At 40.5% G+C, this 14,543-nt stretch overlaps 1 protein-coding gene across 3 annotated transcripts; it reads left to right on the top strand.

Annotated features, from left to right (window-relative positions):
- Window positions 1-955: 955 nt before the first annotated feature.
- LOC115795817 (oocyte zinc finger protein XlCOF6.1-like) lies at window positions 956-9,441 on the top strand. 3 transcript variants are annotated; one of them, XM_030751922.1, is made up of 4 exons: window positions 1,178-1,442; window positions 2,708-3,038; window positions 4,512-4,761; window positions 5,665-5,722. In XM_030751922.1, the coding sequence occupies exons 1-4, from the start codon at window positions 1,321-1,323 to the stop codon at window positions 5,703-5,705; spliced, it is 744 nt and encodes a 247-aa protein (XP_030607782.1). In that variant the 5' UTR covers window positions 1,178-1,320; the 3' UTR covers window positions 5,706-5,722. The 3 variants fall into 3 exon arrangements, with proteins under 3 accessions (XP_030607781.1, XP_030607782.1, XP_030607780.1); XM_030751920.1 differs by lacking the exon at window positions 5,665-5,722 and adding an exon at window positions 8,364-9,441 and having other exon boundaries at window positions 1,179-1,442; XM_030751921.1 differs by lacking the exons at window positions 1,178-1,442; window positions 2,708-3,038; window positions 5,665-5,722 and adding exons at window positions 956-1,128; window positions 8,364-9,441.
- Window positions 9,442-14,543: the final 5,102 nt, after the last annotated feature.

Raw genomic sequence — 14,543 nt, 5'->3', positions numbered from 1 at the left:
CCTGCATTGGGACACAGCTGTGGACAAACTGAGCTGAGCTGCTTTAACCTTCTCTACATTCCTGTTAGCGGGATGAAGGCGCCCTCTTGTGTTGAGCATCGGTTTTCACATTTCAGTTGTTAACCTGCAGGAAGACATGGAAAACCTTCAGTGAGCCTCCAGCAGCTTCAACAACATCAGCACAGAGAGATTTAAATATCTGTAATATTACACTGATGCTGTATTCAGGGACCATGGGAGAGAAGATTAATTCCTTTATAATAAAATGTGATGTGTCATAAATCATGTTAAACTGTATCGGAGCATCATTGATTTAGTGATTTAGTTTGGAGCTGTATCATCTAACACTGTAGAAACATTTCCTTCAGCTTCAGCGCAGAGTGTTACAAACAGAACAGGACTGTTGATGAGAACAAACAGCAGGGACACAGTATCAGCAAACAACAACATGGTTTAACATGAACACAGTCAAAATCTAATTAAATGGTAAAAAGGACTTCCTGCAGACATTTTTTTTTTTGCTCCTGACTCGTCTGCAGCGCCTCCAGCATGGTTCAAATGTTCTGGCTGCTTTTGCACTGATTTTAGTTTCTGTCAGCAGGAAGTTCATGTTGAGCTCAGTGTGTTTGATTTGACTTCAAACTGATGCTTCAATGTGAACACCTTTCTTTACAGCTATCAATAAAGCATCAATACTGCTGTGATGGAAATAAAACACCTGTGTGAGTGTGACGTCTGTAAGGCAGGTAAACATGCTGTCTGCTCCAACTGTGCTGCAGAAAGAAACTTTTCCTTAACTGAACTTTTGGATCATTGGGCACCTTAAACGATATTTTCAGGTTTACCGGAGTTTATGTAAGGATGTGGTTTACGTTAGAGTGACCAGAGGAGGGCAGCAGTACGACTTTGATGCATCTAGCCTACCGGAAGTACAATAGAAGAGGAAGGTCGGAAATGACGTAACCGTTACTGTTCGTCTTCTGTTTAATATAATAATTGTAGAATAACTGTTGTTGGAGAAATCGTCTCAAGAGGTTAAAAAACGATCGTCCAGTATGAGCAGGAGATGAACCGTCAGCTCAGACCGCTGGATATCAGCCGGAAACCCGAGACAAAGACACAGAATCGGTATGTAACACTGTTCCGTGCACTAACACGGGGATGCGGCTGATGTAGGACCCTGAGACGAGGTTAAGGGAGACGGAGCGAAGCGTGGGGCTGGGCAAATCACGTGACTTCCGAACCCGCCATTTGTATTTGTCTGTTTCGATGCAGTGTGTTTTGCATCGAGTGTCCGATAGTTTCTGACTTTCTGCCGGTATGGCCACCAAAGGTGCTCGGTTTTGCTGTGCCATGAACTGCAGCAATAATAGCAGGACCTCCATCGACCCCAGGACGGGTCAGAAGTTCAGATTTCACCGATTTCCCACAGACAAACAGAGGTGAGCATCAATGCTGAGTCACTGAGCCAGTGAGCGTGAAGAGGGATGAGTGCATTAATGAGTGCATTAAAAACACGTCAGTGGATCAGAATGTGTTTTGGCTGATTACAGAAATGTTTGTGAAACATTCTTAAAATCCTGTAGCTAGCTGGGCCCCTGTAGTCTGTGCAGACTGAAGGTAGCTTAGCCACAGTTAACTCTACCCCAGCACATCCTGGGCAGCCGGGAAATCAGGCCAGCCCAGAGATAATAGTGTCAGGCCACAGTTGTAAATAAGAAATTGTTCTTAATCTGGTTACACCCGGTTACGCAAATCGGAGGTCACTAAAATTAATATTGACTCGGTGTGTAACTTTGCAAAAACAATGTCGGACTCTGTAGTTTTTTTCTGGGCCCCTCCCCAATCAGACCAGGAGCGACATGTTTAGCCGCATGTTCTCCTTGAATCGCTGGCTGTCTGAGTGGTGTCCAAAAAACAACGTGGGCTTCATAGATAATTGGCAAAGTTTCTGGGGAAAACCTGGTCTGGCATCCATCCCAAGTGGGATGGAGCAGCTCTCATTTCTAGAAATCTGGCCAAATTTATTAACCCTCCTAAAACCTGCCTACCCAGGGTTAAGACCAGGAAGCAGAGTTGCAGTCTTACACGCCTCTCTGCAGCTTCTCTCCTCCTGCCATCCCCCCAAAACCCCATCCCCATAGAGTCGGTGCCTGCTCCCAGACCACCAAAAAACAAAGCTAAAATCAGCAAAAAGCTATTTAAGGATAAAAATAAACAAAGAACAATATAGCATCCTCAACTGCACCAAAGAGTAAAACAGTCTGAGTATCAAACAGCTTATTATTCAGCTTATTAATCAACTAATGATGTGAATTGGCCCAATATAAATACAAGTGAATTGAATTATTTAGATGCCATTCACAGAGTTACTCCATCAGTTCACTGCAGTAATTTATACAATACTCCCAATATTGCAATAGATTGAGTTCAACTGCTGGCAGCTCTAGTCCAGGCCCAGAGTCTCCTGTTCTTGTCAGTTAAGTTGTTTGTCAGCTGGTCAGGGGAGAGAAATTATGTACATTATTTCTCTGCCTGTTGAATTACCTCACTTATATCATTATTATATCACTGTACACTGTAAGTTATGAAGTATGCAAACATTTAAGCTTTTAAATTCTCTCAGAAGGAGGAGTTGTCTCTTGATAAGGTACATGTGGCATATTTAACAGCTACTTAATTTTTTTTTTTTAATCTTATTTTGCAGGTGCCAGCGATGGATTGTGAATTTGCAAAGAGCAGATTTGAATCTTGGAAATGTGCAGTCAAAACACGTGTGCTCTGCCCACTTTGAGGAAGTGGCATACAACTGTCAGTCTGACATTGCCACCTCCAACCTCCTGCCCTCTGCTGTCCCCACTCTGGTGCCACGTCCAAATCCCCCAGCTCACACGCAGTTGACACGCAAGCCTCCTGCTAAGCGTCGTTGTCCAGGCCCTGTTCCCCCTCCTTCGCCACCTATCCAGGCTGCGAGCTCACCAGAAACATCTGTAACAGAGGCTTCAGTTGGTGATGAGCTGGATGCAAAGTGCACAAATGTAGTGATATGTATTGCAAGTACATGCCTATACAGTGGGGAAAATAAGTATTTGATACACTGCTGATTTTGCAAGTTTTTCCACCTACAAAGAATGGTTGAAGTTGACGTGTACCTATGATAAAAATTGCAGACCTCTCCATTCTTTGTAGGTGGGAAAAATTGCAAAATCAGCAGTGTATCAAATACTTTTTTCCCCACTGTATGTGTCACAATGTTTCAGTTTAGAGTGTTGTAATGTGTGTGCATTGTAAATGTACTGCGGTAGTGGCATTCATGCATAAACACACACATTGGTGATCTTATGAACATGTGATTATAGGAATTGTAATCGGCACTCCCCTCTACAGCCTAGTGTCACTGCTCTTCAAAACGTTGCCATACGCAATTCTTTAGTTGTCAGTTTAGGATCATTGTTTAAACTTTTTTCAAGTTTTTGTGTTTTCTCTGAGGCTTCTCTTGATTCTTTTCCATTCCTGCTAACTGAGAAAAGGAAAAAATATGATCCAAATGAATCGTTTACATTGTTGAGCGCTTTCACGTGTGGAGGCTTGCCTACAGACTTTGACAGCTTTCAAGCAGACAAACATGGCGGTTTCAGTCAAGCACGTGTTTGATGACGTCACACGCCCCAGTGGCTCAGTCTCCCTTAATCTCTCGTCTCTGGCAGGACCCTAATCAGTAGTAGTTGTAATCATAGTTTATAGGCTAACAGATGAAAGCTAAAAAACAGCTAAAAACACAAACACTTCTTTGTTTTAAACATAAACACAGAGGAACGCAGCTTTGTTGTGCAAAAGGTGATTGCCAATATTTATGTTGTTTTTAATGTTTAATATCCTTGTTTATATTGGTAAATATAAAGGCTTTATGAAGGGAGTTATATATAAAATAAAGAAATAATCTCGTTTACAAATATCCTTATGAGTCTGCATAACTGTACTTACTGTGTGTCAGTATAATCAGCTCGTTCCTTTTTTCTTGTTCAAAAACTGACTGCAGCTTGTTTACCTTGAGATGGAAATGTTCCTTCTGCTTCAAATTACTTTGATATTAGTCACGAGAGAGATGTTTGACAGATTATAGGTCAACGGATCATTTACAACTGTTTAAATATCAGAAATCGCTTTTTTTGGCACAACCTGCAGTTTCTCAAAGGAAACTGCAGGTTGTGCCAAAAAAAGCGATTGTAATGTGGAGCTTGGAGCAAAACTCGGATCATAGACAAACATAAATGTTCCCCTTGGCAAAAATAAAATTCAGAATATTTTTCATCTGCAGCCTGTGGGAAGGAATTTCTGATTTGGATTTAGGAAAAACTGTTTCCTCATTTGCCATGTGAGAACTCGAGTCAGTCACACAGGTGCTCCTGAAATATCTATCACATTTGTACACTTTAAATTTCACTTGCATATGTGAGTGACATGCTCACAGTTACATATTAGTAACATTTTTCTTGTGTGCCTTTGTCAAGACTTCCCACAGCAAGATGAAGTGTGAAGAAGAGGAGGGTCTGGGTGAGCAGGAGAGGAACTTCAGTCTGGACCAGGAGGACCCAGATCTTCCACAGATTAAAGAGGAACAGGAGGAACTTGGCACCAGTCAGGAGGGAGAGCAGCTTGTACTGAAGCAGGAGACCGAAGGCATCATCGTCTGGACTGGGGAAGAGCGTCTCAGGCTGCTGGATACCATCTGGAAACCTGAAATAAAGTTACACAGATTAGGTATGCAAAACTGTAACGGGCTGTAATGAATATGACTCATGTAGGATCCTAACCAGAGCTGAAAGTTACTTTTATTTTTAGGGGTCAACTTCAATATGTACCATTAATACTCTTCTTTCTAAACCAGGGCTCTTCAACTCCAGGCCTCGAGAGCCCCTGTCCTGCAGGTTTTAGATGTGTCTCTGCTTCAACACACCTGAGTCAAATATAGAAGACATTAGCAGGACTCTGGAGAACTTGACTGCATACCGAAGAGGTAATTCAGCCATTTGATTCAGGTGTGTTGGATCAGGGACACATCTAAAACCTGCAGGACAGGGGCTCTCAAGGCCTGGAGTTGAAGAGCCCTGTCCTAAACTGTTAATTTATTTTTTTGTAGATAATTTTTGGAATTTGACAGGATATTATAGGGTAGACAGGAAAGCAGGGAGAGAGTGGAGTGGGAATGACATCCTGTAAATAGTCTGGGTCTGCAGATTCAACCCCAAGTCCCTGCAGTGGCCTTTGGCATGTGGGTATAGCTGTTAATATTTAACATTAAACCTGCACTTTGTATAACTCAAAGAGAAAACTGGCTTATTTTAGACTTGTTTTGGATTATTTTTAAAGTCACATTTCACACATGTTTGAGGTTACTTGGGAGATCATTCCATAGTTTTGGTGCAACGACTGCTAAAGCACAACCCCATTTTTGGATGAATGGAGACTGTGGGATAGTCAAGAAGGATTGGGATGCAGGTCTTAGGGGTCTTGTGGGGCTTTATGGATGCAGCGTATCTACAACATATACAAGTGTAAGAGGGTTTAATGCTTTAAAACGTGCTGCCACTTTATACTGGGGTCTGTGAGGCAAAGGGAGCCATTTAACACTGGTGTAATATGATCTCTCTTTTTTTGGCCCAGTCAGTAATCTGCCTGCAGCATTTTGGGCGAATCATAAATGAGCAAGAGACGATTCACGGTAATGACCAAAATGATAATCACAATTATTTTTCCTTCAATATTGAGGTCATGATTGTTTTTCACAATTAATTAATGACAAAATTTTTTTTTTTTTATTGCACTGTTACAATGTCCTGCATTCCTGCTGTTATGCAAATCTTTTCATGAAAATAAAATTGATCCTTCCTTTTCACTTATATTCTTAGAAAAAGAACATGTAGGTTTTAAAATGTGCCAAAACAGTATCACATCAATAAGGCAGTGCTTTCACTTTCCTATTAATTAAAACCTCTTTGTGGGCAACAAGGGGTTTATTCACCTAACCTAAGGCCATCTCTGAAAGGTAAAAGATAAAAGTCTGGCTCCGTTCATTGTACCTACATGATGGAAGTGAATAAAACTTTGAACTAAACAAAATTTTGTACAAAATATGTAATACCTATAAAAAATAAATAGGCCATTGCAGAAGGAAACCAAATGAGAGGCAGGATAATGCATAAAAGGCTAACTGCTTCAGTCTTTACAGGTTTGGCAAAATCATTGCACAAACCTGTGTTTTCTCCAGTCTGTTGACCATTTTCCCAAAGCCTTCATTACTCACCCTGTTTACTGAACAAGCACTTATGGCGCGTTTCCATTAGTATCTACTCAGCGCGACTCGACTTGGCACAGTTTGTAGGCATTTTCATTAGTACCTGGTACCAGATTCAGGTACTTTTTTAGTACCCACTCAGCCAGGGTTCCAAGAGATCCGAAAATGTGACGTGGAAGAATAGCATCCCACTGATTGGGCAGGGAGTGTCGTCACTAGTTGGGTCATGAGAGCGAATCAAATGCACCATTTTAAAACCTAACAGCAAGAAAATGGAGGCATGCAAAGCACAGGAAGCTCGGTTGAATGCCCAGACCAACAATTTGCAGCAGAAGTTTTGCAATAAAAGAGCCATCTGAAATGCGCGCACACACACACACACACACACACAGCATACATATTTTAACCCTATACTGCCCTATACTGAAGCACCGATCACCTGCCCCTGCTAGCCTTGAACAGCTAGTTAACACCGAACGCTGAGGCAGCTGATCAAAGTTCCTTTGATCTATCAAAAAAATTCAAACGGTTTCTGAAAGCTGAGAAACTGTACTTCACACCCAACATAGGGTCATTTTTACGGTAATTGGAAGTACGCAAATGGCAGCACTTTTGAACTACACTGAGTCGATTGCAACATGTTCAGCAGTATAGAGTTAATGCTTAACAATGATAACCTTCATCCATTAAAACATTGCACGGGGGACTTATGCATGATGACGATAGTAAACTGGCATAGCTACGTTAGCTTGCCTCTATGTCATCCATTGCTGTGTTGTGTTTTGAGTCGCATGCAAATTACATCAAGTGACTACTGCCCACTTTGCTATATCGACTCCACTCACATTGAGGTGGTACTCAATTGCAATGGAAACAAAACAAGACCGTGGCAGGTCGTGCCGTGTCGAGTCGACCCGTGCTGAGTAGGTACTAATGGAAATGTGGCATTAGAGCCCTCTTTGCACATTAAATGCAAATAATGCCATAAATTAATGTGCATAAATGAATGCTCACAAACTTCAATGAAGTGAAGCAACATTTTAAAGAAAAGTGGGCCAAAATTCCTCCACAATCAAAACTTCAAGTAAACCAGCTTTATATGAGAGAGCTTTTCACTGAATAAGCTGATAAAGACTGAGAGATGATGGTTATCACACTAAAAGGGCCTTCCTACTTATCAAGCAGGGTATTCAGTCACTGTTTGTGGGGACTCACAGGGCACAGTCCTTGGACTTGTTCTGTTTAGTTTACATCTGTTGACACTTGGCCATGTATTCCATAATTCTACAGTGTCTTACCATTGGTGTCATAGCAATATGAATCAATAAAGTTATTCTTATTAATATGATTATGCTAATGTTTGCCAGCTTTATGTCTCCTTTAGCCTGGGAAAACACAAAAATCTAGATTCCTTGCATTCCTGCCTCACTGCCATTCTCAACTGGATGATTTCTAATTTCTTTCAACTGAATTCATAAACTGAAGTCCTTGTTATTGGTCCTGATCAAATTTCTAATAATGTCATTCCCCACCTTGGACAACTATTAACAAAACAGTCTTCTAGAAACCTGGGTATTATCGTTAATCAGCATCTTAATTTCAACCAGCATATCAAAAGTCTAGTCTTGCTTTGTACAGACCAATACACCCCAATAATATAACATCTTATCCAAGCCTTTCTTGCCTTCCAACTATATTATTTCAACTTAACTGTCCCATCTACAGTGAGTACAAAACATGGCACAGCGAGCGCATCACTCCAGTCCTCACAGAATTACAGCAAATTCCCATTTGGGACAGTATGGAAGTGAAGGAACATTAAAATTACTTTTGAACTACACTGAGTCGCTGTTTTGTCTGCAGCAGTGACCATCAAACTAAACAGTGGGAGGTATCTAGTTGAACATAGTTTTTTAATCTTAACATTGCTGAAAAGTGTCTCTCATTAGCATCAGTTTGTTTATATACTTGCATATGTGAGCAACAGACTTTACCAGAAATTACTAGAATTTATTTTCTCATGTTTTTCTACACTAAACCTTTTTCTAAATTTTCCTTGTAACTTCAGATCTCCACCAACAACATATCTCTGAGGCGGAAGATGTTCTCGCAAACCAGCAGGTCTGTAACCAGGATAGGAACTCCAGTCTGGACCAGGAGGACCCAGAGCCTCCACAGATTAAAGAGGAACAGGAGGAACTCTACATCAATCAGGAGGGAGAGCAGCTTGTACTGAAGGAGGAGAGTGAGATCTTTATGGTGACTCCTAATTATGAGCAAAGTGACCACAGTGACCCAGAACCAAATAGTGACCAGTTCTCTTCTCATGACTATCTTGATCCAGAGAGCCAAGACCAGCCAGAAAGCAACCATGTGCCCTTAAGATCAAATAAAAAGTCTTTAAATTGTGAAGTTTGTGGAAAAACTTTTCAATATAAATCCAAACTGGCTCGACATGTTCGAGCACACACAGGTGAGAAGCCATATTTTTGTGTCACCTGTGGGAAAAGATTTAATCAGATGATACACTTGAAAAAACACATCAGAATACACACAGGTGAGAAGCCTCATTCTTGTAGCATCTGTGGGAATAAATTTAATGACTTATCAGCATTCAAAGCTCACATGAGAATTCATACAGGTGAGAAGCCATATTCTTGTAGCACCTGTGGGAAAGGATTTAGTCAGATGATACACGTAAAAATTCATATGAGAGTTCACACAGGCGAGAAGCCTTATTCTTGCAGCACCTGTGGGAAAGGATTCAGTAATTTGATGAACTTGAAAACTCACATAAGAATTCACACAGGTGAGAAGCCACATTCTTGTAGCACCTGTGGGAAAACATTTCGTCAAAATTCAACGTTGCAAACCCATATAAGGATCCACACAGGTGTGAAACCATATTCTTGTAGCACCTGTGGAAAAAGATTTAGTCACGTTAAAAACTTGACAACTCACTCAAGAATTCACACAGGTGAGAAGCCGTATTCTTGTAGCACCTGTGGGAACAAATTCAGTCAGCTGACACATTTAAAAAGTCACATGAGAATTCATACTACTTAAATGCTTTATACTGTATAAAATGTGAAAGAGTAGGAGTGTGATAATGGTAGAGCCCACACTGCTGAGAAGCTAAATTCCTGCAAGAGGATAACCTTATAGTCTTGTTAATATAGTATAGTTTCTGTCTTTATTATTTATTCCATTTAGCTGTGTTTTTGTTATAATGTAAAGGAAAGCCCAGTTTCACAATAATTTCAGACATCAACAAGTAACATAATTTTATCTCAAACATAGCAGTTTCACTCTTCAGTTACAGAAACCTTTATAAAAGCTCCCAACTCTGCCAGGGAGACAAAAAAGCATCCTAACCTTTTAACACAGAGCATATCACCAGGAAATGTCCCAAAATGTCACGTAACAGCCTTTGGCATAGAGCGTATCATGACATGTTTGTGCACCCTAAATACTGTGTAAATATTTTTTGAATCTGAAAATTCTAATTGGTTTCTGGAAGCTGAGAAATTGCACAGCCAACATCAGGGGTATTCAACTACATTTTTCTATGGGCCAAATTGTCATGAGGCTATTTGCCAGTGGGCCACACATTCCTCGGGACTCTTACTCTTGTGCATACTTATCGGTCCAGTTGTTAAATTTCCTATTTTCGCTGTCCACCTTGCGTCGCTTGTCTTTTGAATGCAACATGTTTGCATCAGAAACTGCAGTCTGGCCTCCCGCCAACAGTGTAAACGGCAGTGCTGCATGTCATAAAATGTTGTAAAGTGCCGTTCTTCTTCTTCTTGAGTTTAATGGCGGTTGGTAATCTATGGTGCGTTACCGCCACCACATGTAAGGAGTGTGAACTACATGCCGTGGTTACAGTTTAGTCACAGCTTCTGTTAAAATTTTTATTTAATAATAGAGGTAAATGGGCAGTGGGCCGGTCCAAAATGACTGATGCGCCGGTTCTGGCCCTTGGGCCGCCAGTTGAATACCCCTGGCCAACATTGTGGTTATCACACACGCTGGTTCAGGAAGCCCGCAGATCTGATCCTTCATTTATCTCCCTTGCACACACGTGTAGAGGGCAGTGGAGGCATGGAAAAATGCCAGTCCAGGGTTCTAGCCAGAAAAAAAATTTCAGTCCGGTGTGTGTGTGTGTGTGTTTGGAGGGTGGGGCTAATTAGTATTAGCTTGCTAATGCTAAAGGCTAAATGGCGTGCCAGCTTGTTAATTCAGTGATGGTGAACAGTTGGATATTATGTATGTAATATTCTGTGATAATGGTTGGTCCTACGGGTCATTGAAGGCACCTGAATATGATTGGATCATGTGACTTGATGAAGATAGGGAGTGTGGATCCCTCTCGTCTGTGTTACGATGCTCTGAAAATAAGATGCACCTTTTCCTGCAGCTACTGGTGAAAAAATATTCTTTTTATGCAGCACGTCAGTGTGTTATCCTTGTGAGTCTACAAAGACAAGAAACAAGACAAGCTCCTGCGATTTTATATTCAATAGGAAGCACAAAATTGCGGCCTTTTTCCTCTTCCCCCTTGGTTTCACACTGGTTGCTATTTTGCCCCGCAAAATCAACCGTGAACAGGACCGTCGCGAGATTGTGCTTGCACACTAAATTAGAAGATGCTCATTTAGCCTGGAAAAAGAGTTTGTTGCTCTATAAAAAAGCCCTCCGTAAAGCTAGGACATCTTACTATTCATCATTAATTGAAGAAAATAAGAACAACCCCAGGTTTCTTTTCAGCACTGTAGCCAGGCTGACAAAGAGTCAGAGCTCTGTAGAGCCGAGTATTCCTTTCACGTTAACTAGTAGTGACTTCATGGATTTCTTTACAAATAAAATTTTAGACATTCGAGAAAAAATTATTCATAACCATCTCAAAGATTATTCTTCATGTTCGGCTGCTTTCAGCACTGCTGGTATTTGTTTAGACTCTTTTGCTCCAGTTGATCTTTCAGAGTTAACTTCAATAGTTACTTCCTCCAAACCAGCAACATGTTTGTTAGATCCCATTCCTACTAGACTGTTCAAAGAAGTCTTTCCAATTATTGATGCTTCAATCTTAAAAATGATCAATCAGTCTTTATTAGTTGGCTATGTACCACAGACCTTCAAGGTGGCTGTAATTAAACCTCTGCTTAAAAAGCCATCACTTGACCCAGCTGTCTTAGCTAATTATAGGCCAATCTCCAACCTTCCTTTTCTCTCAAAGATTCTTGAAAGAGTAGTTGTAAAACAGCTAACTGATCATCTGCAGAGGAACGGTTTATTTGAAGAGTTTCAGTCAGGTTTCAGAATTCATCACAGTACAGAAACAGCATTAGTGAAGGTTACAAATGATCTTCTTACAGCCTCTGACAGTGGACTCATCTCTGTTCTTGTCCTGTTGGACCTCAGTGCAGCTTTTGATACTGTTGACCATAACATTTTATTACAGAGATTAGAGCTTGCTATAGGTATTAAAGGTACTGCACTGCAGTGGTTTGAATCATATTTATCTCATAGACTCCAATTTGTTCATGTAAATGGGGAGTCTTCTTCACACACTAAGGTTAATTATGGAGTTCCACAGGGTTCTGTGCTAGGACCAATTTTATTTACATTATACATGCTTCCCTTAGGCAGTATTATTAGAAAGCACTGCATCAATTTTCATTGTTATGCAGATGATACTCAGCTTTACCTATCAATGAAGCCAGATGACACACATCAATTATTTAAACTGCAGGAATGTCTTAAAGATATTAAGGCCTGGATGACCTCTAATTTCCTGCTTCTAAATTCAGATAAAACTGAAATTCTTGTTCTCGGCCCCACAAATCTTAGAAACATGGTGTCTAACCAGATACTTACTCTGGATGGCATTACTTTGGCCTCCAGTAACACTGTGAGAAATCTTGGAGTCATTTTTGACCAGGATTTGTCCTTCAATGCACATATTAAACAAATATGTAGGACCGCTTTTTTGCATTTGCGCAATATTTCTAAAATTAGAAACATCCTTTCTCAGAGTGATGCTGAAAAGCTCATTCATGCATTTATTACTTCTAGGCTGGATTATTGTAATTCATTATTATCAGGCTGTCCTAAAAGCTCCCTGAAAAGCCTTCAGCTGATCCAAAATGCTGCAGCTAGAGTACTGACAGGGACTAGAAAGAGAGAGCAGATTTCTCCCATATTGGCTTCTCTTCATTGGCTCCCTGTTAAATCTACAATAGAATTTAAAATTCTTCTCCTCACATACAAGGTCTTGAATAATCAGGCACCATCTTATCTCAAAGACCTCATAGTACCATATCACCCCAACAGAGCACTTCGCTCTCAGACTGCTGGCTTACTTGTGGTTCCTAGGATACTTAAGAGTAGAATGGGAGGCAGAGCCTTCAGCTTTCAGGCGCCTCTTCTGTGGAACCAGCTTCCAGCTTGGATTCGGGAGACAGACACCCTCTCTATTTTTAAGATTAGGCTTAAAACTTTCCTTTATGATAAAGCTTATAGTTAGGGCTGGATCAGGTGACCCTGAACCATCCCTTAGTTATGCTGCTATAGGCCTAGTCTGCTGGGGGGTTCACATAATGCACTGTTTCTCATTCACCTTATTTACTTTGTTTATACTCCACTCTGCATTTAATCATTAATTGATATTAATCTCTGGCTCTCTTCCACAGCATGTCTTTCTCTCCCCTCAGCCCAACCGGTCGCGGCAGATGACTGCCCCTCCCTGAGCCTGGTTCTGCTGGAGGTTTCTTCCTGTTAAAAGGGAGTTTTTCCTTTCCACTGTCGCCAAGTGCTTGCTCATAGGGGGTCGTTTTGACTTTTGGGTTTTCTCTGTATTATTGTAGGGTCTTTACCCACAATACAAAGCGCCTTGAGGCGACAGTTTGTTGTGATTTGGCGCTATATAAATAAAATTGAATTGAATTGAATTGAAAACCGGCCGTGCCCGGTGGTAGATTGCAAATTGTGGTGAAATAATACTATTGTGCAGTAATCTAACCAGAGACAAAAAAATCAGTCTGGTATTGGCGATGGGGTGGTGTGTGTGTGTGAGGTGCGCGCCCGCTTGCTCATTGCAGTGATAGAATGGTTCCAATAGTGAACCGGTGAAATTCTCAGCCCGGCACAAGAGAACCTCAGCATGGCGCAGTGCCGGGCAATCAACCGCTGGCTAAAACCCTGCACTCCTTTTCAAACTTGTTGGTTCTGTGTTAAAGGGTTAATGTGCTCTGAAGGTTATTCCATGACCAAGGTGAAAAATAAGAGAATACTACCAAGTTCAGACTAGTTTTAAATATGTTTTAATTTGACATGCTTGTTGTTTTGTCTTTATTGTTCTTTTTGATACCTTTTTTTTTTTTTTTTTTTTTTTTTTTTGGCCAAAAATTTAATTTTAAAAACTGAAAAAATGTAAATGAGAACTGGCTCTCATACATTTTACCTGGTAAAATAAAGGTTAAAAAAAGACACACAAGACACAACTTGTTTTTATGGACATGGGTTTTTGTGTGATATTTATTTTTAATGAAGATTAAACTTGAGTATCACCCCGTCCTGTTGATTTAGTCTTTCTACTGTTTCTTCATAGTGTAGGTCATGTATTGTAAGATGTCAACACAAATTTGATTAAAACTTCTTGTGACTAATTTTGTCTAAAGTGTAGTCCCTGAAATATAAAAGCAGTCATATGTACAGTGTTGGTTGTTCAAAAGGGGTTATCATTTTTGGATTCAAGTAAATTAATCATATAACATTTAAAGGTCTTTTCATATAGGAAGTGGCATGCACTGTGCTGCGCTTTGAAACTTATTCTTTTTTTTATGGTTTGCACCATGCAATAAGTTTCTCGCTGTGTCGAGCAAAGCACAGTGCAAGCATGCTGCGTGGGGAGCACTCACGTGGTCAAAGGTCAACACAGCTATACTCTCATCACCAGCCCTCTGCATTTCTCTGTCCAGACCTGCCATCCTTGAGCTCTCCACCAGATGTCCTCAGACTTTCCCTCTTTTCCACCCTCATGTCCTTGTGTAGTGCTGCAGCATGGGGAAACTACTTACTGTAAAGTAGCAATATCACACTGTCAAACACTCTAAAACACATAAGCTAATATTGCCAAATTGTGTTTGAATTATCAAAATTTTAAGTAATTATTTTTGCAGAAAAGTGTTCACTATTACTGCTGCAAATGTTTCCAGCTCAGTCTAAATACTTTTATTCTGTTTAA

Source organism: Archocentrus centrarchus, chromosome 17 (genome assembly GCF_007364275.1).
Source record: "Archocentrus centrarchus isolate MPI-CPG fArcCen1 chromosome 17, fArcCen1, whole genome shotgun sequence".
NCBI classification, from domain to species: domain Eukaryota; kingdom Metazoa; phylum Chordata; class Actinopteri; order Cichliformes; family Cichlidae; genus Archocentrus; species Archocentrus centrarchus.
The sequence above is the reverse complement of the archived record's forward strand: the minus strand, read 5'-3'. Positions and strand labels throughout refer to the sequence as shown.